Source organism: Coregonus clupeaformis, chromosome 33 (genome assembly GCF_020615455.1).
Source record: "Coregonus clupeaformis isolate EN_2021a chromosome 33, ASM2061545v1, whole genome shotgun sequence".
NCBI classification, from domain to species: domain Eukaryota; kingdom Metazoa; phylum Chordata; class Actinopteri; order Salmoniformes; family Salmonidae; genus Coregonus; species Coregonus clupeaformis.
Window position 1 is genome coordinate 7,183,115 of NC_059224.1, and position 24,487 is coordinate 7,207,601.

General features: G+C 47.1%; 2 protein-coding genes across 3 annotated transcripts in view; both read right to left on the reverse strand.

Moving 5' to 3' along the window:
- Positions 1-945: 945 nt before the first annotated feature.
- On the reverse strand, positions 946-20,619 carry LOC121548580 (homeobox-containing protein 1). Of its 2 annotated transcripts, none has more exons than XM_041860057.2 (9): positions 20,445-20,619; positions 17,762-18,424; positions 11,824-11,909; positions 7,680-7,790; positions 7,151-7,304; positions 6,499-6,581; positions 5,937-6,032; positions 2,920-3,095; positions 946-1,122 (listed from the first exon to the last, which is right to left on the reverse strand). In XM_041860057.2, the coding sequence occupies exons 2-9, from the start codon at positions 18,421-18,423 to the stop codon at positions 979-981; spliced, it is 1,512 nt and encodes a 503-aa protein (XP_041715991.2). In that variant the 5' UTR covers position 18,424; positions 20,445-20,619; the 3' UTR covers positions 946-978. The 2 variants fall into 2 exon arrangements, with proteins under 2 accessions (XP_041715991.2, XP_041715990.2); XM_041860056.2 differs by having other exon boundaries at positions 2,920-3,098.
- A 3,081-nt stretch (positions 20,620-23,700) lies between these two features.
- LOC121548650 (kinesin-like protein KIF13B) overlaps positions 23,701-24,487 on the reverse strand; it is a 68,419-nt gene continuing 67,632 nt past the window's right edge. Inside the window, exons 41-42 of the mRNA XM_045210036.1 lie at positions 24,211-24,385; positions 23,701-24,041 (exon numbers count right to left, since the gene is read on the reverse strand). Coding sequence (XP_045065971.1) covers positions 23,701-24,041; positions 24,211-24,385 — 516 coding nt within the window. The remainder of the gene's footprint in view (positions 24,042-24,210; positions 24,386-24,487) is intronic.

The window sequence follows — 24,487 nt, forward strand, 5'->3', positions numbered from 1 at the left end:
AAGGAAGGAAGGAAGGAAGGGGGCTGGAGTTGGATAGCTTCATTTGGTCATCTTGGCATTCCTTTACCCAGTCAGACAATCATTTGCACGCGCTCGCAGACCCACACGTCCTGATTATTACCCTTCGTTCTCCTCTCCTTCCTCCCTCAGCCACTCCCCTGCCTCTCTATCCTTCCCCCCCATGTTGTCCTCTTCCAGTAACCCCCTCCCCTCTTCCCCATGTTGTCCTCGTCCAGTAACCCCCTCTCTTCATCCCCTCCCCATGTTGTCCTCGTCCAGTAACCCCCTCCCCTCTTCCCCATGTTGTCCTCGTCCAGTAACCCCCTCCCCTCTTCCCCATGTTGTCCTCGTCCAGTAACCCCCTCTCTTCATCCCCATCCCCCTGTTCAGTCATCGTCCAGTAACCCCCTCCCCTCTTCCCCATGTTGTCCTCGTCCAGTAACCCCCTCCCCTCTTCCCCCTGTTCAGTCATCGTCCAGTAACCCCCTCCCCTCTTCCCCCTCCCCCTGTTCAGTCATCGTCCAGTAACCCCCTCCCCTCTTCCCCATGTTGTCCTCGTCCAGTAACCCCCCTCCCCTCTTCCCCCTCCCCCTGTTCAGTCATCGTCCAGTAACCCCCCTCCCCTCTTCCCCATGTTGTCCTCGTCCAGTAACCCCCTCCCCTCTTCCCCATGTTGTCCTCGTCCAGTAACCCCCTCTCTTCATCCCCTCCCCCTGTTCAGTCATCGTCCAGTAACCCCCTCCCCTCTTCCCCATGTTGTCCTCGTCCAGTAACCCCCCTCCCCTCTTCCCCCTCCCCCTGTTCAGTCATCGTCCAGTAACCCCCTCCCCTCTTCCCCATGTTGTCCTCGTCCAGTAACCCCCTCTCCTCTTCCCCCTCCCCCTGTTCAGTCATCGTCCAGTAACCCCCCTCCCCTCTTCCCCCTCCCCCTGTTCAGTCATCGTCCAGTAACCCCCTCCCCTCTTCCCCCTCCCCTCCTCAGTCATCGTCCAGGGCCTCTGTCTTAATGTCGCCGGGCACCCCTCCGGTCCGGGACAGAGCCAGGATGGTGTGGTTGACTGCAGCCATCTCCACAGCCAGAGAGATGGGGTCCTGGTGGTCCCCGTGGCCTGGACCATCATCCTAGGAGGAGGAGAGATCATCGACATGGAAAGATGTCACACCTTTTACACGTGTAATGGCTAACTTCTGCATTTTAAAGTAGTCAATTTCTTGTTCTAGTTCTGTTAGTGCATTGGCAGTAAAATGGTGCACACCACCACCTACTGTGCTTCAGTGGATTGTCTTAACAGGTATAAAGCCAAAGTTGGTGATTTACTGCCACCTGCAGTTATGGAATCTTTACTCAGGAGTATAATTCATTGGCTGACCCATCCTGATGACCTGGATGGAATCATGTGACCCTTCCTTAACACATAGCAAAGATGATCAATTATAAATTATATTGACAAGATATTTGAGTGACTGCTCTAATGGAGAAATCAGGTGGGACCATTCTAGCCAATGAGATGGCTGTGAACAACAGGCACAACGGCGATATAAAGTAGTATTTTTGAAAGCTGCCGAAACGCCACTTACATATCAGTGCTATGGTAACAACCTAACCATTTCGGAACTTCTATTAGATCAAATAAGCCTCACATAGAAAATTAGCAATACACATTTTTTTGGGATTAAATTCGACACTCATGGACCTCAGTACAACAATTCCTCACTTCGTGGTCTTTATTTCTGTGGACAGATTTTGGGCAGAGTAAACCCTCTCGCTTCCCCTCTTCCTCTCAGCCCATAACAAGTCCCACCCAAAGGGGCCAGGGTTCTGGTATAGAAGCACGGTTGACTGCCCCTACTGTTTTTCTTTGGTACTGCAGTTTAACTGACGCACGGCCCAGAAAGACAATTTCCGTACACGGCCACATAGAGAAGATTTGAAAATTCCTAATAAGACACTTTAGTCATCACCTTTGTGCAACAAAAAAAATAACTTGTCGCTGAGGCCAATTATTTTTTTCCATCACGCTCAGCCGAAGATACTGTTTTAACATTTTATATTAATCCGACGTCTGCCATGTTTTTGGATGACGTTATGACGTTGTCGCTATTCCCTGTGCGCGCCGAGTGCTAGTGTGCATGTGATGTTGGATATAGACGATCCATGAATCGGCGTATGCAAACGTGAGTAGATCACCTTGAAAACAACGGTCGACCATCTTGGACGCAGTCTCCAGTTCTTATTATATCTCAGTGGTACCACCCAGATGACTACTTCAAAATGGAGATAGCCCCAGTAGTGACTAGTCATCGGAGCATATTGACTGGTGAAAGATGCTGCCCATCTAACATGGGACTCTGGTTAGGGAGGGGAGCAGGCAGAGATGTAGTTGAGTATATTTACCAATAATACATGAGGCCATGTGGTATGACATTTATATCATGGCTGTGATGTGGTCATGGCTACGAGGTGAAGCCGAGTGGCAGAGAGTCGTAGACCACCACAGCCATGATACATATGTATTATTGCTTTTAACGGGTTACCAGCATTAAAAAACAAGATTCTTTCCCAAACCATACATTTTTCAACAAAACACAATGCTACATTCACGAACACTGGTTGTCAAGAGCAATTTTAGGCGTTCTCTTGTCGTTAGTTATATTCGTATTGACTGCCATGTAAAGCAAAACTACCCAAGCGCTGGTTGCCATAGCAACCAAAGTTCTGGAACTATCCAACCAAAATGGTTGCTATGGAAGCTCTTCCCCTTGCTAGCTAGCCAACTACACAGCTAACACAATCACTTCAGACTGAAGCTTGAAAGACAGCAAACTAGCTGCATTTCGTTTATAAATTACATGGCTGGGCAGATGAGACAGTGGTCCCTGGTCCTGGCTCCATACCTGTCCCTGGTCCTGGCTGCATACCTGTGTGGGTGAAGTGGGCTCCAGCCTGTAGAAGCCAAAGGGTCTGGCCATGGGTCTCTTGTCGAAGTAGGGCAGGTCACAGGCCTGTTCTGTGTAGTCCCCTCCATCGATGTCGTCGCTGTTGGAGTGGCCTCCAGGACTCTGGACGTCTATCCCATGGCTCTCCAGGATTGTGGCTTCTTGGGAAAACAGAATATAATTTCATGATGTGTAGCCTAACATGTGCGCAATGTTGTGCCAAACTTTGATTTAGTGCATTATTATAGGGTAAGCATTATAATAAGCCGCCTAATATTTGCAGCCGTAGGTGATGATATATTTCTAGGACCTGATCCATCGTCAGTATCGTGGAATAAATATAATGGTAATATAAGATTTGAATGGAGAACACTGATCCGAGAGCAGTTCTTCCTTTCTTTCAATCCTACAGTATCAACATATGCCTCAACAACGCACTTAGCAAACATTCTGTCTGCGTGGTGTTTTGAGAAACGTATGTTACATCTTAAGGCCGTGGTAGGAAAGATGCTTTGTTTAAAACACTCCTAAGCCTAAATTCCATCGCTATCGGAAAACCGGGCCCTGGTTCTTTGAGTCTTTATTACAACAGATACCTATCGACCCCAAGCCCACGTTACCAATATTAGCCCAGCGTCCCCAAGCCACGTTACCAATATTAGCCCAAGCGTCCCCAAGCCCACGTTACCAATATTAGCCCAGCGTCCCCAAGCCCACATTACCAATATTAGCCCAAGTGTCCCCAAGCCCACGTTACCAATATTAGCCCAAGCGTCCCCAAGCCCACGTTACCAATATTAGCCTGTCCCCAAGCCACGTTACCAATATTAGCCCAAGCGTCCCCAAGCCCACGTTACCAATATTAGCCTGTCCCCAAGACCACGTTACCAATATTAGCCCAAGCGTCCCCAAGCCCACGTTACCAATATTAGCCCAAGCGTCCCCAAGCCCACGTTACCAATATTAGCCCAAGCGTCCCCAAGCCCACGTTACCAATATTAGCCCAAGCGTCCCCAAGCCCACATTACCAATATTAGCCCAAGCGTCCCCAAGCCCACGTTACCAATATTAGCCCAAGCGTCCCCAAGCCCACATTACCAATATTAGCCCAAAGCGTTCCCAAGCCCACGTTACCAATATTAGCCCAAGCGTCCTCAAGCCCACGTTACCAATATTAGCCCAAGCGTCCCCAAGCCCACGTTACCAATATTAGCCCAAGTGTCCCCAAGCCCACGTTACCAATATTAGCCCAAGCGTCCCCAAGCCCACATTACCAATATTAGCCCAAGCGTCCCCAAGCCCACGTTACCAATATTAGCCCAAGCGTCCCCAAGACCACGTTACCAATATTAGCCCAAGCGTCCCCCAAGCCCACGTTACCAATATTAGCCCAAGCGTCCCCAAGCCCACGTTACCAATATTAGCCTGTCCCCAAGCCCACATTACCAATATTAGCCCAAGCGTCCCCAAGCCCACATTACCAATATTAGCCCAAAGCGTCCCCAAGCCCACATTACCAATATTAGCCCAAGCGTCCCCAAGCCCACATTACCAATATTAGCCTGTCCACAAGCCCACGTTACCAATATTAGCCCAAGCGTCCCCAAGCCCACGTTACCAATATTAGCCCAGCGTCCCCAAGCCCACATTACCAATATTAGCCCAAGCGTCCCCAAGCCCACGTTACCAATATTAGCCCAAGCGTCCCCAAGCCACGTTACCAATATTAGCCCAAGCGTCCCCAAGCCCACATTACCAATATTAGCCCAAGCGTCCCCAAGCCCACGTTACCAATATTAGCCCAAGCGTCCCCAAGCCCACATTACCAATATTAGCCCAAGCGTCCCCAAGCCCACGTTACCAATATTAGCCCAAGCGTCCCCAAGCCCACATTACCAATATTAGCCCAAAGCGTCCCCAAGCCCACATTACCAATATTAGCCCAAGCGTCCCCAAGCCCACGTTACCAATATTAGCCCAAGCGTCCCCAAGCCCACATTACCAATATTAGCCTGACCCCAAGCCCACGTTACCAATATTAGCCCAAGCGTCCCCAAGCCCACGTTACCAATATTAGCCCAAGCGTCCCCAAGCCCACGTTACCAATATTAGCCCAAGCGTCCCCAAGCCCACATTACCAATATTAGCCCAAGCGTCCCCAAGCCCACATTACCAATATTAGCCCAAGCGTCCCCAAGCCCACGTTACCAATATTAGCCCAAGCGTCCCCAAGACCACGTTACCAATATTAGCCCAAGCGTCCCCAAGCCCACGTTACCAATATTAGCCCAAGCGTCCCCAAGCCCACGTTACCAATATTAGCCTGTCCCCAAGCCCACATTACCAATATTAGCCCAAGCGTCCCCAAGCCCACATTACCAATATTAGCCCAAGCGTCCCCAAGCCCACATTACCAATATTAGCCCAAGCGTCCCCAAGCCCACATTACCAATATTAGCCTGTCCACAAGCCCACGTTACCAATATTAGCCCAAGCGTCCCCAAGCCCACGTTACCAATATTAGCCCAGCGTCCCCAAGCCCACATTACCAATATTAGCCCAAGCGTCCCCAAGCCCACGTTACCAATATTAGCCCAAGCGTCCCCAAGCCACGTTACCAATATTAGCCCAAGCGTCCCCAAGCCCACATTACCAATATTAGCCCAAGCGTCCCCAAGCCCACGTTACCAATATTAGCCCAAGCGTCCCCAAGCCCACATTACCAATATTAGCCCAAGCGTCCCCAAGCCCACGTTACCAATATTAGCCCAAGCGTCCCCAAGCCCACATTACCAATATTAGCCCAAGCGTCCCCAAGCCCACATTACCAATATTAGCCCAAGCGTCCCCAAGCCCACGTTACCAATATTAGCCCAAGCGTCCCCAAGCCCACATTACCAATATTAGCCTGACCCCAAGCCCACGTTACCAATATTAGCCCAAGCGTCCCCAAGCCCACGTTACCAATATTAGCCCAAGCGTCCCCAAGCCCACGTTACCAATATTAGCCCGTCTCTTGATCTCTTTGCGTCGGTTGGCAAACCAGTTGTAGACTTTGAGGGATGTGACTCTCTCCAGGTCCGATAGCTTCTTCCCTGGAATAAAACAACATTCATGAGATTATTACGAGATCATTCCACAGATTATTATTATTATTATTGCATACAATAAATTATATTCCTTAGGGCAAAGTATGCTGATTTGTACATTTACACTTCAGTCATTTAGCAGACGCTCTTATCCAGAGCGACTAACAGGAGCAATTAGGGTTAAGTGCCTTGCTCAAGGGCACATCGACAGATTTTTCACCTAGTCGGCTCGGGGATTAGAACCAGCGACCTTTCGGTTACTGGCACAACGCTCTTAACCACTAAGCTACCTGCCGCCCTTAACTTAAGGTAGCTAGGTAAGACAGACAACCAACCACATATCACAATCACTGTATGTACAACTTTCCTCAATAAAGCAGCTATCAGCAAAATCAGGTCAGGTAAGAAAAAGGTGTGCACGTCTTAGAACAAGAACGGCCAGCACAACGGTAAGGTGGACAGAAGGAAATACCTGGTTTCTGGATTACCGCGTTGCAGGCGTTGGCGATCTCCTCTCTCTTGGCTTCGTCAGGGTACTGGTTGTCATTGAAGTAGCTGAGGAGAGGAGAGGAGGCGACAGTCACGTCAAAACACAGATTTAGACTGCGTCCCAAATGGCACCCTATTTCCCACCTCTCTCCTTTTCTCTTTCTCAAAACCCATTGGATGAGATGGGGAGAGGTCCCTCACCTCTGACCTTCTCATCCAATGGGTTTTGAGAAGAGAGGACGCGAGGTTGAGATTCTCCCCTATGTAGTGCACTACTGTTGACCAGGGCCCTCTCCTCACATCTCCCCACCTCTCCATCTCCTTCCCTCTCTCCCCCCCTCTCCTTCCCTCTCTCCCCCCACCTCTCATTCCCTCTCTCCCCCCACCTCTCCTTCCCTCTCCCCTCCCTCCTTCTCTCTCCCTTCCTCCTCTCTCCCCTCCCATCCTCTCTCACCTCCCCACCCTCCCATCCTCATCCTCTCTCACCTCCCCACCTTCTCTCTCCCCTTCCCTCCCTCCTCCTCCTCTCTCCCCTCCCTCCTCCTCCCCCCTCCTCCTCTCTCCCCTCCTCCTCATCTCTCCTTCTCTCTCCCCTCCCCTCCTCATCTTTCCTTCTCTCCCCCCCATCTCTTCACCTCTCCATCACAGCCAGACATTCCTTCCTCCAGGTAAAGCGACTCCCACGCCGTAGCCGGAAGTTCCCGGGGGCGGTGCTTATAGGGGGTGGGGTCTGTCTCCACTCCATCTCCTCCAGAGCCATGGGGGCGGGGCACATGTTTAGAGTGGCACCTGGAGGAGCCAATAGAGAGAAAGCATTAGGTTAAGCCTTTATAACATGTCTCGTATTCACTAGACACCAAATGGAACCAAACGGGCTGAAATTGTTTTAGTTTTCCGATGCTGAACGTTTTGAAACCTTTTGCTCAAATGAATAGGACCCAGCATTGGAGTGGCATTCCTCAGTGACTAAGAACGTTTTCTGATAGCACCTGCAGAATTAGAGGTGGAATTGTGAAGGACTGTGTGTGTGTGTGTGTGTGTGTGTGTGTGTGTAGTTAATGCTGAGTTCCATAGAATAATATAATTCAGCAGAAGACAAGGATGTTTCCTACATGATTAACCACACAGAGAGAGCGAGAGACAGACGAACACACACAGGTGTACCTGGGGTGGTCTTCTCTAGCTGGTACCAGCGGTAGAAAGCTCTCTTCTTCTGTTCGCTGAGATCAGAGCCGTGCTGGAGCAACCAATGAGAGATCCTGCTCTGACTGATACCTGGAACCCCCCCCCCCCACACACACACACAGTTAAAAAATAAAAACAGTCCTACCAGGCAATAAACGTACAGCTGCAAGTGAGACTTAGCTACAATTCTCTTCGCTTTATGTGTTATCACTGTACTGCCTGTACTTACAAACACATCACTAATGTAGCTATCATTGTACTGCCTATATACAGTGAGGGAAAAAAGTATTTGATCCCCTGCTGATTTTGTACGTTTGCCCACTGACAAAGACATGATCAGTCTATAATTTTAAATGGTAGGTTTATTTGAACAGTGAGAGACAGAATAACATGTCAAAAATGTCAAAAATTTTATAAATTGATTTGCATTTTAATGAGGGAAATAAGTATTTGACCCCCTCTGAATCAGAAAGATTTCTGGCTCCCAGGTGTCTTTTATACAGGTAACGAGCTGAGATTAGGAGCACACTCTTAAAGGGAGTGCTCCTAATCTCAGTTTGTTACCTGTATAAAATACACCTGTCCACAGAAGCAATCAATCAATCAGATTCCAAACTCTCCACCATGGCCAAGACCAAAGAGCTCTCCAAGGATGTCAGGGACAAGATTGTAGACCTACACAAGGCTGGAATGGGCTACAAGACCATCGGCAAGCAGCTTGGTGAGAAGGTGACAACAGTTGGTGCGATTATTCGCAAATGGAAGAAACACATAAGAACTGTCAATCTCCCTCGGCCTGGGGCTCCATGCAAGATCTCACCTCGTGGAGTTGCAATGATCATGAGAACGGTGAGGAATCAGCCCAGAACTACACAGGAGGATCTTGTCAATGATCTCAAGGCAGCTGAGACCATAGTCACCAAGAAAACAATTGGTAACACACTACGCCGTGAAGGACTGAAATCCTGCAGCGCCCGCAAGGTCCCTCTGCTCAAGAAAGCACATATACATGCCCGTCTGAAGTTTGCCAATTAACATCTAAATGATTCAGAGGAGAACTGGGTGAAAGTGTTGTGGTCAGATGAGACCAAAATGGAGCTCTTTGGCATCAACTCAACTCGCCGTGTTTGGAGGAGGAGGAATGCTGCCTATGACCCCAAGAACACCATCCCCACCGTCAAACATGGAGGTGGAAACATTATGCTTTGGGGGTGTTTTTCTAGTAAGGGGACAGGACAACTTCACCGCATCAAAGGGACGATGGACGGGCCATGTACCGTCAAATCTTGGGTGAGAACCTCCTTCCCTCAGCCAGGGCATTGAAAATGGGTCGTGGATGGGTATTCCAGCATGACAATGACCCAAAACACACGGCTAAGGCAACAAAGGAGTGGCTCAAGAAGAAACACATTAAGGTCCTGGAGTGGCCTAGCCAGTCTCCAGACCTTAATCCCATAGAAAATCTGTGGAGGGAGCTGAAGGTTTGAGTTGCCAAACATCAGCCTCGAAACCTTAATGACTTGGTGAAGATCTGCAAAGAGGAGTGGGACAAAATCCCTCCTGAGATGTGTGCAAACCTGGTGGCCAACTACAAGAAACGTCTGACCTCTGTGATTGCCAACAAGGGTTTTGCCACCAAGTACTAAGTCATGTTTTGCAGAGGGGTCAAATACTTATTTCCCTCATTAAAATGCAAATCAATTTATAACATTTTTGACATGTGTTTTTATTTCCATTAAAATAACATCAAATTGATCAGAAATACAGTGTAGACATTGTTAATGTTGTAAATGGCTATTGTAGCTGGAAATGGCTGATTTTTTATGGAATATCTACATAGGCGTACAGAGGCCCATTATCAGCAACCATCAGTCCTGTGTTCCAATGGCACGTTGTGTTTGCTAATCCAAGTTTATCATTTTAAAAGGCTAATTGATCATTAGAAAACCCTTTTGCAATTATGTTAGCACAGCTGAAAACTGTTGTGCTGATTAAAGAAGCAATAAAACCGGCCTTCTTGAGACTAGATGAGTATCTGGAGCATCAGCAATTGTGGGTTCGATTACAGGCTCAAAATGGCCAGAAACAAATAACTTTCTTCTGAAGTAAAGAACTTTCTTCTGAAACTCGTCAGTCTATTCTTGTTCTGAGAAATTAAGGCTATTCCATGCGAGAAATTGCCAAGAAACTGAAGATCCCGTACAACGCTGTGTACTACTCCCTTCACAGAACAGCGCAAACTGGCTCTAAATGTGTATATATATATATATATATATATATATATATATATAGGCAGTACAGTGATAGCTACATTAGTGGTGTGTGTATATACAGTGTATCCGGAAAGTATTCAGACCCCTTGACTTTTTCCACATTTTGTTAGGTTACAACCTTATTCTAAAATGGATTAAATTGTTTTTTCCCTCTCATCAATCTACACACGATACTCCATACTGACAAAGCAAAAACAGGTTTTTAGAATTTTTTGCAAATGTATTAGAACCCCCCCCCCCCCTGAAATATCACATTTACATAAGTATTCAGACCCTTTACTCAGTACTTTGTTGAAGCACCTTTAGCAGCGATTACAGCCTTGGGTCTTCTTGGATATGACGCTACAAGCTTGGCACACCTGTATTTGGGGAGTTTCTCCCATTCTTCTCTGCAGATCCTCTCAAGCTCTGTCAGGTTGGATGGGGAGCGTCACTGCACAACTATTTTCAGGTCTCTCCAGAGATGTTCGATCAGGTTCAAGTCCGGGCTCTGGCTGGGACACTCAAGGACATTCAGAGACTTGTCCCGAAGCCACTCCTGCGTTGTCTTGGCTGTGTGCTTAGGGTCGTTGTCCTGTTGGAAGGTGAACCGTCAACCCAGTCTGAGGTTCTGAGCACTCTGGAGCAGGTTTTCATCAATGATCTCTCAGTACTTTGCTCTGTTCATCTTTCCCTCGATCCTGACTAGTCTTCCAGTCCCTGCCGCTGAAAAACATCCCCACAGCATGATGCTGCTACCAGCACCACCATGCTTCACCATTGGGATGGTGCCAGGTTGGGACGTGACACTTGGTATTCAGGCCAAAGTGTTCAATCTTGGTATCATCAGACCAGAGAATCTTGTTTCTCATGGTCTGAGAGTCCTTTAGGTGCCTTTTGGCAAACTCCAAGTGGGCTGTCATGTGCCTTTTACTGAGGAGTGGCTTCCGTCTGGCCACTCTACCATAAAGGCCTGATTGGTGGAGTGCTGCAGAGATGGTTGTCCTTCTGGAAGGTTCTCCCATCTCCACAGAGGAACTCTGGAGCTCTGTCAGGGTGACCATCGGGTTCTTGGTCACCTCCCTGACCAAGGCCCTTCTCCCCCGATTGCTCCGTTTGGCCAGGCGGCCAGCTCTAGGAAGAGTCTTGGTGGTTCCAAACTTCCTCCATTTAAGAACGGAGGCCACTTTGTTCTTGGAGACCTTCAATGCTGCAGACATTTTGTAGTACCCTTCCCCAGATCTGTGCCTCGGCACAATCCTGTCTCGGAGCTCTACGGACAATTCCTTCGACCTGATGGCTTGGTTTTTGTTCTGACATGCACTGTCAACTCTGGGACCTTATATAGGCAGGTGTGTGCCTTTCCAAATAATGTCCAAACAATTTAATTTACCACAGGTGGACTCCAATCAAGTTGTAGAAACATCTCAAGGATGATCAATGGAAACAGGATGCACCTGAGCTCAATTTCGAGTCACATAGCAAAGGGTCTGAATACTTATGTAAATAAGGTATTCTTTTATTTTGATTTTTTATAAATTTACAAAAATGTCTAAAAACCTGTTTTTGCTTTGTCATTATGGGGTATTGTATGTAAAGTAATTAGGACAAAATTTCATTTATTCATATATATACACATCACTAATGTAGCGATCACTGTACTGCCTATATACTTAAGTAGATGTCTGGTGAAATAAAGGCTATTCAATTAAATCCTATGTCTGTTCGAAAGTTGATTGCTGTGTGAAGCTTGTAGTGTGGGGTTGTCAATTATAGTGGAAGCTTCAAGGTCTTACTGACCTGGGCCACCACAGAATGTGTGTGTGTGTGTGTGTGTGTGTGTGTGTGTGTGTGTGTGTGTCCTCACTGACCTGTGACCTGAGCCACCACAGCCTGAGAGATTCTCCTGTTCCCCAGAAAGGACTTGATCTCCTCCTTGACGATACTGCTGTCCCTCCTGCACGCGAGCACACACACACACACAGACACACACACAGACACACACACACACACGACAGTACATAACTAAACATAGTTACGTTTGCTTTGTAAAATATGGACCGGTGTGTTTCCACTATCATGTAGTAGGGTGTCCAATCAAAAACGCATCTTTTGACCAACCTGTAAGAAAACCAAAAAATGGATCCACACCTCAAGTCTCCATCATAATCCATTCAAAAGTTATTGGAGTTTTTAATCCTTGTAGAATGGCCAGAATTAGGGTGACTAAATCAATGGAGACCAGAGGAAGAAAGTGGTGAAATGTCAGGAAGAACGGCACGTGTCAAGCTAGGCTGGATGCTGTGAGAGAATGAAAGCCGCTGGCTACCTGACAGGCTCACTGCTGAACTCGTCACATGTCTTCTCCAATCCACAGGACATAAAACAACATAGAGGTTTAAGATAGATATTGATTTGGAGAAATGACATGTGGTATTTTCATATTTGAGTATACGCTTTTCATATTAATTCCTGTGATTTTTAAGGAAGATTTCTCGCAAAAAAACAAACGCATCTGTGAAATGTCAACGGAGCACTGAGATTTTTATTTTCCCAAAGCCTTTTACATTTAATTCAGCTCGTGTCACGCTAATTTAGCTTTTTGCGACAAGCGGAAACAACTTTGAAGACGACGACCACGAAATGTAAAATCCTCAAAAGTTATGAGAAACCTGCACCGTTATGTAAAAAAAAATCCAACTTTTTGGATATAATGTCAATGATATGTTAGAGAAAGACCCCACTGAACGATTCAGAACATGAAGAATCATATTTGTCTTGTTAAAATGTATTTTGTAACATAAGGAAGTACAATTTAATCTCCAAAGCGTGCATTCTGGACAGAGTGGGTGGACACCCTACATACAGACAGAGTGGGTGGACACCCTACACATACAGACAGAGTGGGTGGACACCCTACATACAGGCAGAGTGGGTGGACACCCTACACATACAGACAGAGTGGGTGGACACCCTACATACAGGCAGAGTGGGTGGACACCCTACACATACAGACAGAGTGGGTGGACACCCTACATATAGACAGAGTGGGTGGACACCCTACATACAGACAGAGTGGGTGGACACCCTACACATACAGACAGAGTGGGTGGACACCCTACATATAGACAGAGTGGGTGGACACCCTACACATACAGACAGAGTGGGTGGACACCCTACACATACAGACAGAGTGGGTGGACACCCTACATACAGGCAGAGTGGGTGGACACCCTACACATACAGACAGAGTGGGTGGACACCCTACATATAGACAGAGTGGGTGGACACCCTACATACAGACAGAGTGGGTGGACACCCTACAAATACAGACAGAGTGGGTGGACACCCTACATATAGACAGAGTGGGTGGACACCCTACACATACAGACAGAGTGGGTGGACACCCTACACATACAGACAGAGTGGGTGGACACCCTACACATACAGACAGAGTGGGTGGACACCCTACATACAGACAGAGTGGGTGGACACCCTACACATACAGACAGAGTGGGTGGACACCCTACACATACAGACAGAGTGGGTGGACACCCTACATACAGACAGTGGGTGGACACCCTACACATACAGGCAGAGTGGGTGGACACCCTACATACAGACAGAGTGGGTGGACACCCTACATACAGACAGAGTGGGTGGACACCCTACATATAGACAGAGTGGGTGGACACCCTACATACAGACAGAGTGGGTGGACACCCTACATACAGACAGAGTGGGTGGACACCCTACATACAGACAGAGTGGGTGGACACCCTACATACAGACAGAGTGGGTGGACACCCTACATACAGACAGAGTGGGTGGACACCCTACATACAGACAGAGTGGGTGGACACCCTACATACAGACAGAGTGGGTGGACACCCTACACATACAGACAGAGTGGGTGGACACCCTACACATACAGACAGAGTGGGTGGACACCCTAAACATACAGACAGAGTGGGTGGACACCCTACATACAGACAGAGTGGGTTGGACACCCTACATACAGACAGAGTGGGTTGGACACCCTACATACAGACAGAGTGGGTGGACACCCTACATACAGACAGAGTGGGTGGACACCCTACATACAGACAGAGTGGGTGGACACCCTACATACAGACAGAGTGGGTGGACACCCTACATACAGACAGAGTGGGTGGACACCCTACATACAGACAGAGTGGGTGGACACCCTACATACAGACAGAGTGGGTGGACACCCTACATACAGACAGAGTGGGTGGACACCCTACATATAGACAGAGTGGGTGGACACCCTACATACAGACAGAGTGGGTGGACACCCTACATATAGACAGAGTGGGTGGACACCCTACATACAGACAGAGTGGGTGGACACCCTACATACAGACAGAGTGGGTGGATACCCTACATACAGACAGAGTGGGTGGACACCCTACATACAGACAGAGTGGGTGGACACCCTACATACAGACAGAGTGGGTGGACACCCTACATACAGACAGAGTGGGTGGACACCCTACATACAGACAGAGTGGGTGGACACCCTACATACAGACAGAGTGGGTGGACACCCTACATACAGACAGAGTGGGTGGACACCCTACATACAGACAGAGTGGGTGGACACCCTACATACAGACAGAGTGGGTGGACACCCTACATACAGACAGAGTGGGTGGACACCCTACATACAGACAGAGTGGGTGGACACCCTACATACAGACAGAGTGGGTGGACACCCTACATGCTGGTAGAGCACGGCGCTTGTAACGCCTAGGTAGTGGGTTCGATCTCCGGGACCACCCATACACAAAAATGTATGCACGCATGACTGTAAGTCGCTTTGGATAAAAGTGTCTGCTAAATGGCATAAAAAAAAATAAAAAAAATACAGACAGAGTGGGTGGACACCCTACATATAGACAGAGTGGGTGGACACCCCTTGCCTATTGCAATTTCCCTTCAATTGGTTTTAGTGGGCTGAAAGTAGGTGCCTTTGAGACCTGATCTGACGAGGTGTACATCCATAGCTGCCTGCAGGTACTCGCTGTTCCACACTCTCTTCAGATTTCACAGATCGAATGAGTCACGCCTCTTCCTCCATCCAGATCAATATCCTCACTTCTCCCTCACTGAGGCGCAGCTAAAATTAGCTAGACCCACAAAGAAAGGCTGCTGCTTATCGACACCACAAGGTTACATCCCAAATGGCACCCTATTCCCTATATAGTGCACTACTTTTGACCAGATCATTATGTGCCTTGTTCAAAAGTAGTGCACTATATAAGCATTAGGATGACATTTGGGACAGGCCTTAAATCAGGAGGTAGGAGGGGGAGGGAGGAGATGGAGGGAGGAGGAGGGAGGAGGTGGGTGGAGGGTGAAGAGGAGCAAGGTGGAGCAAGGACGATAGGAGGGGGAAGGAGGAGGTGGGTGGGTGGGTGGAGGAGGTGGAGGAGGGTGAGGGAGGAGGAGGGTGAGGGTGGAGGAGGGTGAGGTTGGAGGAGGTGGAGGAGGAGGAGGGTGGAGGAGGGTGAGGGTGGAGGAGGAGGAGGGTGGAGGAGGGTGAGGGTGGAGGAGGGTGAGGGAGGTGGAGGTGGGTGAGGGAGGAGGAGGGTGGAGGAGGTAGAGGGAGGAGGAGGGTGAGGGAGGAGGAGGGTGAGGGTGGAAGAGGGTGAGGGAGGAGGAGGGTGGAGGAGGGTGAGGGAGGAGGAGGGTGGAGGAGGGTGAGGGTGGGTGGAGGAGGAGGGTGGAGGAGGGTGAGGGTGGGTGGGGGAGGAGGTGGAGGAGGGTGAGGGCTAACTGCTAAACCCAGCAGAGCCGAGAGAACAGAAAGAAACAGGCACCTAAAGGGGCGATCTGCAGTTTAAAAGTACAAAAATGGATGTACCAATCATAGATTTCTCCTTTAAGATAATATCTTGAGTATAGAGGATAAAGTGGGGGGTGTTGAACGCAGCACCATACAACCCCGCAGCAGCACTCTGCAACATGAGACTGATCTGATCCCAGGGCTGCAGAGCGAAGGGGAGAATGTTTCTGAACGCTGCTACCCTTACAGGACATGATGTAACATAATGCACGTTCTAAGAGGGGGCAGACATGGTAGCAGGGCTTTTAACATTACAGTTACTGTACATCACAGCTATGCATTCATCCTGTTCTCCTGTTAACATAACAGATGCATAACATCAGCAGGATGACTGTTTGCATACATTTCGGTATGGGTGGCCCTCGCGGTAACTGAACCCACGACCCTGGCGTTGCTCTACCAACGGCCATAAACAAGACCACTCGTCCTTATTGCATTGCTCAAGAAGCATCAGATCAGAAACACAGCTTTAATAATAGTTCGTAAATAGTAAAAGTGGTAGCCTAAATGTTTTCATGCTTTTTAAGTGTGTGAAAGACAAAGCGCATCTGTGACTGATTTAGTCCTGATGGTGGTGGACTGGTGTATAAACTGATTTGGTCCTGATGGTGGTGGACTGGTGTATAAACTGATTTAGTCCTGATGGTGGTGGACTGGTGTATAAACTGATTTAGTCCTGATGGTGGTGGACTGGTGTATAAACTGATTTAGTCCTGATGGTGGTGGACTGGTGTATAAACTGATTTAGTCCTGATGGTGGTGGACTGGTGTATAAACTGATTTAGTCCTGATGGTGGTGGACTGGTGTATAAACTGATTTAGTCCTGATGGTGGTGGACTGGTGTATAAACTGATTTAGTCCTGATGGTGGTGGACTGGTGTATAAACTGATTTAGTCCTGATGGTGGTGGACTGGTGTATAAACTGATTTAGTCCTGATGGTGGTGGACTGGTGTATAAACTGATTTAGTCCTGATGGTGGTGGACTGGTGTATAAACTGATTTAGTCCTGATGGTGGTGGACTGGTGTATAAACTGATTTAGTCCTGATGGTGGTGGACTGGTGTATAAACTGATTTAGTCCTGATGGTGGTGGACTGGTGTATAAACTGATTTAGTCCTGATGGTGGTGGACTGGTGTATAAACTGATTTAGTCCTGATGGTGGTGGACTGGTGTATAAACTGATTTAGTCCTGATGGTGGTGGACTGGTGTATAAACTGATTTAGTCCTGATGGTGGTGGACTGGTGTATAAACTGATTTAGTCCTGATGGTGGTGGACTGGTGTATAAACTGATTTAGTCCTGATGGTGGTGGACTGGTGTATAAACTGATTTAGTCCTGATGGTGGTGGACTGGTGTATAAACTGATTTAGTCCTGATGGTGGTGGACTGGTGTATAAACTGATTTAGTCCTGATGGTGGTGGACTGGTGTATAAACTGATTTAGTCCTGATGGTGGTGGACTGGTGTATAAACTGATTTAGTCCTGATGGTGGTGGACTGGTGTATAAACTGATTTAGTCCTGATGGTGGTGGACTGGTGTATAAACTGATTTAGTCCTGATGGTAGTGGACTGGTGTATAAACTGATTTAGTCCTGATGGTGGTGGACTGGTGTATAAACTGATTTAGTCCTGATGGTAGTGGACTGGTGTATAAACTGATTTAGTCCTGATGGTAGTGGACTGGTGTATAAACTGATTTAGTCCTGATAGTAGTGGACTGGTGTATAAACTGATTTAGTCCTGATGGTAGTGGACTGGTGTATACAATTACATATTGAATATGATCTCTCTTAGACTGGGTACCAGTCTGTTTAACCATCATCCCACTCCTTGTCATGCCAAAGAGTACAAGAACTGGCACAAAACAGGTTCAGGCACAGAAATATAGTTATTTTGACCCCACCCTGACCCCTGACATCATCACTGACCTCATGAGCTCCTCCACCTTGTCATCGATGTCCAGCTCCTCCTCCGTGGCCTCGAACCCGAACGCCCTGGCGGCCGCCGCGCTGTTCATTGGGTAACGCGGCGGCGAGAGCTTCCCATTGGGCGTCGCCGCCAGGCTGTCCCGCCCTCCGTTCTGCACCATGGCGACCAGCGACACCGGGGAGGAGAGGACGGCAGAGGGCGGGGGCGGGCCGGGCGGTGGGGAGGTGTCGTAGCTGTTGCTAGGCGAGGGGGAGAGCCCCCCGCGTGGAGGGAGGTACTGTGTCTGTGTGGCGGTAGAGTTGGTGGAGGAAGAGGCCAGGGCGGTGTTGGTAACACTACTGCTCCCAATACCACTGGTGGCATTAGTATTATTACTACTACAGGAAGAGGATGTTGTAGAGGAGGTGGTGGCGGCAGAAACAGAGGCAGTGTTGTTGGGGGTGTTGTTTGTGGTGGTGCTATTGGGGTCGGACACAGAGCTGCTTGCTCCTCCCACGTAGGAGGTGCGACGGCCAAACTTGTCCCCGTGCTCGCGGTCAAGTCGGTCTAGGGTGTCCAGGGCGTGGAGGATCTCCTGCTTGGTCATGCCCGTACGTCGCAGCCTCTGGAGCAGGTCGATCTGCTCGATGGTGAAGCGAGGCTCATCTGTGTAATGAGACATCCTGGAGGAGAGAGGAAGGGGGAGGAAGGGATGGAGGAGGGGGAGAGGGAGAGGAAAAGGGATAGGGGAGGGTTGGGAGGAAGAAGATCATGAGAGAGAAAGAGGAGGGAGAAGGAAAAGTAAGAGGAGAGGGGGAGTGGAGGTGTGAGAGAAAATAAAGGAGGGTGCTTCTTTTGGGACCAGCAGGCAAAACATGTAAAGTCACCTTGAAAGCAGCAGCGGATGCTAGCTTATAGTCATTCTACTGCATTGTAACCAATAATAAACGCACGTCCCCCGCTGCATGGTTTTCCATAGGCTAAACATTTTTCTGTATGGTTTTCCATAAGCATTTCACTGTGTTATAGAAATCAATAGAATCATAACCAGGTTGCGGCACATTTTCCATCTTATGAGACATTGGCTGGTAATGTATGACTATTGACCACTAGATCCATGCTCGCACTTTACATTGGATTTACATTCAGTTCTAGAACAACCATACTACAAATCAAATTTGATTGGTCACATACACGTTTATCAGATGTTATTGCGAGTGTAGCGAAATGCTTGTTTCTCTAGCTCCAACAGTGCAGTAGTATCTAACAATTCACACAATCTAAAAAGTAAAATAATGTAATTAAGACATATATAAGTATTAGGACGAGCAACGTCGGAGTGGCATAGACTAAAATACAGTAGAATAGAATACAGCCCATTTCTAGCTTCTCAAACCTGACAAGTAAACTGCCATTTTCATAGTCTGCCACTATTTGGGCTATGCCAGGTTTAGTAAACCATCACACCTTTAAACCTGTCTGCTGCTAGCCACAGTCCTAAACAATGTAAATCATGTAGCCTGACTAACTTTTCTAATCTATTGCCCATCAACAATAGTGATAGAATAGAGACAATTCTGAAAAGGTGTTGTCTTTGAACAATTTGTTACAGGGATTCTTCCCTTTCTCTTAGTTGACAGTTAGCCTAGAGCAGCGGAGGCTCAATCACTGCTATTGTATTCATTACCTACCCACCTGAGCAGGAGCTATTTACACAGTTAACTGTTAACTAGGCCGTAGGTTAGCTAGCAAAGCTGGGTTAACCAGAAGGAGCACAAAGCCAACAAAAGGTTAACTTCTAGTTAAACCACAAGACATGGTGTGTGTGTGTGTGTGTGTGTGTGTGTGTGTGTGTGTGAGAGAGAGAGACTGTTATAAAACTAATTTCACCTCAGTTCTGACAAATGATGTGTATAAACCCATCATTGGTTGACACAATCCTTCAGTTGTGTCTCCTCTGACAGATGGCATGGGCCTAGCTAGCAAACACACTGGTCACTACACACGTTCCTTGGTTCCTTGTGATCTGCCCTTCTTTATGCGGTCTAGTATCTCAACTGTGGTGCTGCATGTTTGTAAGGCTCTTTAGGTCTGTAAAAATCTCTCATGGCACCACCCATACCCATCCACAAATACGTTTTTTTACAACTATATCTTCGTTTGGTTATATAGGTAATTGGTGCGTAAATTAGCTGCATATTTCCGTAGAGTTGCACATAACTGCACATCTGCGAAACGCCCAGATTCAAACACAAAATAATTCACACAGATAGCATAGGAATTCGTTTACATTAGCCATTCTACAATGCATTACCGTTAGCTACCTTGCTGGTAAACAAAGGCCGTTGGTACAAAAACTGTTACTGTTACCGTAGCTGAAAACAGAGCTAGAGCTAGATAGTCGTTGGCCTTTCTAGACCGCCCTATCGAGTAAAAATAGACTGGCATAACGACATTAGCTAGCTACGGCTTCCTAGGTTATTGGTTCGCTAACTCAAAATACTAATGCATCTGACTTTTAGCCATGCACTTCGCTAGCTCGTTAATCAGACAACAGTTTCAGTTTAATTTTATGGGGTGGTTATTTTTACCAGATTGTAAGATAGCCAACTAACTGCTAATCCACCATTGAAAATAATGTATAGGCTAACTGATTGTAGGGCTAGCAGCTAACGTTAGCTTGCTAAATACATCAGATCTTACCTTACGTAGCTAGCTATCTCGATGTGGCTCTGGACACTTGACCATTAATATCGCACCACCACAAAACAGTGTGTGGCGGGGAAATGCCACTTATTAACAGGCGCAACACATCGATCAACCACCAGATTGTAGCAAGAGTGCCCGGCCCTTTTACTAGATTTCAATCACAAGCGGACTGTTTGCCTTTGTCTGACTGACAACAGCCATATTGATAGAAACACCTTGATGATAGTTACATGGGAGTTGTAGTTTAATTTGTCACCTCTATAACGAGGAACTTTGAACATACAAACTACAAGTCCTATCGACAAATGGAGCCATCGAGTTGGAAAGAGTCCTGAGCATTATAGGTTCCTAGACATATAGAAGTGTAGTTACAGATGTAATAAAATCAAGTTTCAAAAATAATTCTGTGTCCACAACTTGGTAAAGATGTACAGTATACAGTTTATTGTAACACCATATTGATATTAAAAAGGAGATTAGTCTTCATCCCATCAAGTTCTTTAAAGCATGCATGTCTTGTTTCCATGTAGAAATAAATCAACATTCATACAGTCAGATCAGATTAAATGCACATATAAAACATTTGAAACATATAAATAATTAAAAACAAGCCCAATGTGCAATGTTTTAAACACCCTAATACATTACATAAATACCTAAATCTGCATACAAAACAGAACCCATCCATACACAGCAGTACCATTCAACAACTAATTTCCCTCCAACTATATTGAACAAAAATATAAACGCAACTTGCAACAATTTTAACAATTTTACTGAGTTACAGATCATATAAGGAAATTAGTCAATTGAAATAAATTCCTTAGGCCCTAAAATCTATGGATTTCACATTACTGGGTAGGGGCGCAGCCATGGGTGGGCATTGTCCCATCCACTTGAGAGCCAGCCCCCCCCCCCCACAAAAGGGATTTATTATAGACAGAAATACTCCTCAGTTTCATCAGCTGTCTGGTCACACCTGTCAAGTGGATGGATTATCTTGGCAAAGGAGAAACGCTCACTAATAGGGATGTAAAATTTGTGCACAAAACTTGAGAGAGAAATAAGCTTTTTGTGCATATGGAACATTTCTGGGATCTTTTACTTCAGCTCATGAAACATGGGACTAACGCTTTACATGTTGCGTTATATTTTTGTTCAGTAATACATAAAACACATACAGATTGCATTCTACCCGTCCCATACTATCCCAAAACCTTAAAACATAACATACAAACATAAAATGATCAAATCAAGCAGTTTCAGTAAAGTTCATACATACAGAATATTTCCTTTTTAGCTAAAAACAGACAATCATAACATATTGTTCTGTCATACTGTTCTACTAACATAGGTAATAACCAGGGTTGGGGCTAATTCCAGAAAGTAAACCAAATCCCAATTCCACATTTCCTAATTTAAACGCATGGAAGAGAATTGGAATTTGTGTATTTCCTGAATTGACTGCAACCCTGGTAATAAAATATGGCACATGTTATTTGAGAACCTGAGAGACCCCAATCAGGACTAGTCAAAAAATACATTCAGATGATATGAAAGAGGTGAAGTTTCCCCTTGGTCAGGGGTTCTCAAACTGTTTGGGGCCTGGGACCCCTTTTGTGATAGCAAATTCAACAAGGACCCTCTCATAATCAGAAGACAACTCGAGTGTGCTAAAAACAGCCTACAAGGAGTTTTACTATGACGTCTGCAGTGCACGGCTGAACAAACCAAGTCTAGGGCCCGGAGAAATAACATTTAAAAAGGGCCGCCTCTTGGCATCGGAGAGAAAATGTTGCCGTTTTCAAGCGAATATCCTGCAATTCTACACATTTTGCCACGAGGCAGAGAGCAAACTTTGCCGTTTTAGAGCATAAATCACAATGCATTTATGTAAAAAAATTATTTAAAAAAGTAATGTGGATACCAATATCCCTGTGAGCCTCCAGCAAGCCTCCAGGATTAAGAACATAAATTGCAGATTAATAATATTACATTGTACTACACACTTTAAAATTATTCCACGGATACCTTAGCCAAAATGTGTTTAATCTTTCGTTAGTAATATTCCCCCCAAAAAAATGTCAAAAGAAAAAATACAGATATTTTGAGGCCGAGGACCCCCTGCAGTAGTCCGCGGATCCCACTTTGAGAACCCCTGCCCTAGGTCATGTGTCAAACTCATTCCAGAGTGCCAAGTGTGTGCAGGTTTTTGCTCCTCCCTCGTACTTGATCGATGAATTAAAGCTCAGACACACCGGTAGGATTGTCAAACGTTTGCCTGTACGGTCCTTAGCAGCTCTGAACAGTGCCAGCAGTCCACACAGCAAAGCCCTTCGAAGTAGTCAGCCACTCAGCCTTGTTAAAATACTCCAAGCCAGAAGGTGGCAGTAGCGTTGTTTGGCAATGCATATCTGTGTGTATTGCTTATGGTCTAGGTCACGGATTAGTAAGGAACTCCCCCCTCACCTGGTTGTCTAAGTCTTAATTGAAAGGACAAAAACAAAAAGCAGCAGACACTTGGGCCCTCCATGGAATGAGTTTGACACCCCTACCCTAAGTACAGATCTAGGATCTGCTTCCCCCCTCCCCTGAACATAACCTTAACCATTAGTGGGGGAAAAGTCCAACTGACCCAAGATCAGTGTCTAGGGGCAATTTCACCCTACACCATGAAAGAACAGTATGAAAGTCTGGGTACATGGTCTTGGCAGTTGACGACCAGTGACTCCTCCACAGATGGGTTAGTTAGTGTTGACTGGTGAAACCTGGTTCCGGGATTAAGTTACCCCTAGGTACAGATTTAGAATATCCGTCCCCTCCCCCAAAATCCTAACCTTATCCATGAGTGGGGGAAAAAGTCCAACTGACCCAAGATCAGTGACTAGGGTTAACTAAAACCCTACTCCTTGATGCAGCCAGCACCATAAACTGGGCCTCTCCTCGATCTGTCCATCTGTGGCTGAACATTTAAAAAAACGAGCAAGAGGTGAACCTCTTATGTCTTGATATGTTGCTGTGGTTTACACCTCTACTAATTGGTTGTGGCGTTTCCTAGAGTCTAGCACCCACCAGGGATCGTGTCAATCCAGTTTCAATTCCAGCAATTCGGGAAGTAAACTGAAATTCAAATTTCAATTTTCCTCAATGCATCTCTAGTGAAGTATTGAGGGAAATTGAAATTGGAATTCCAGTTTCCTTCTTGAATTGACTGAATTGAAATGGAATTGACCCTAACCCTGCTCTCCTCTCAGCTGTTCCCGGATTTATGGTTGTCTCCTTTGCGATCGGCCCCAGCCCCCTCTCCCTTGCGACTAGCCCCAGCCCCAGCCCCAGCCCCAGCCCCCTCTCCCTTGCGACTAGCCCCAGCCCCAGCCCCAGCCCCCTCTCCCTTTGCCAGGGCAGTGAGGGCAGCCAGGTTAGAGCTGGACCCTGATAGGTTAGCACTGCGACGCTTCTGCTGCTGTCGCCGCTTCTGCTTAGCCCCGCCCCCGACTCCTCCACGGCTCACCCTATCAGGACGCACCAACACCCCGTAACCAGGGTTACAGTGGAAGTAGTGCTTTCCACCCACGGACCCGTCATTTTTCCCTGGATAGAGAGAGAGCCAGTGAGACATTAAACACGGGGTAACGTTAATTTACTCAAAATATAAATCACACACAAGACATAGCTAGCCGCAACAAGAACTACAGCAGAATCGTACGGTAAAAAATAAATACAAATCAGAACACGTCACATGGTAAACTCTTCTACCTACCGGCAGGTAAGTCCAGCTCCACTCCGACCCAGGTTCCGTCAGCGAAGTCCGTAGGTCCCACGTAGCACACCGTGCCACTTTTATTAGTTCCTACAGTCACATACTCCCCCTCCTTCAGCCAGTCAGGCACTGCTGTGGCTGTGTCACTGGCTCCTTCGTCTGAGTCGGAGAGGATCTCCAGAGGGACAGAGAGACCAGCACCAAGATCACTGTTCCTGGCCTGGGCCTGGCTCTCATCCTCATTTAAGACAGGATGGAAGGACTTCAGATCGGACGT

Coding starts and splice junctions, on each gene's coding strand:
- LOC121548580 (XM_041860056.2), bottom strand. CDS start 18,423: ATGTCTCATTACACAGATGAGCCTCGCTTCACCATCGAGCAGATCGAC. Junction 11,910..17,761: donor AAGGTGGAGGAGCTCATGAG/GTCAGTGATGAT, acceptor GCTCGCGTGCAG/GAGGGACAGCAGTATCGTCA. Junction 6,033..6,498: donor CGCGGTAATCCAGAAACCAG/GTATTTCCTTCT, acceptor GTTTTATTCCAG/GGAAGAAGCTATCGGACCTG.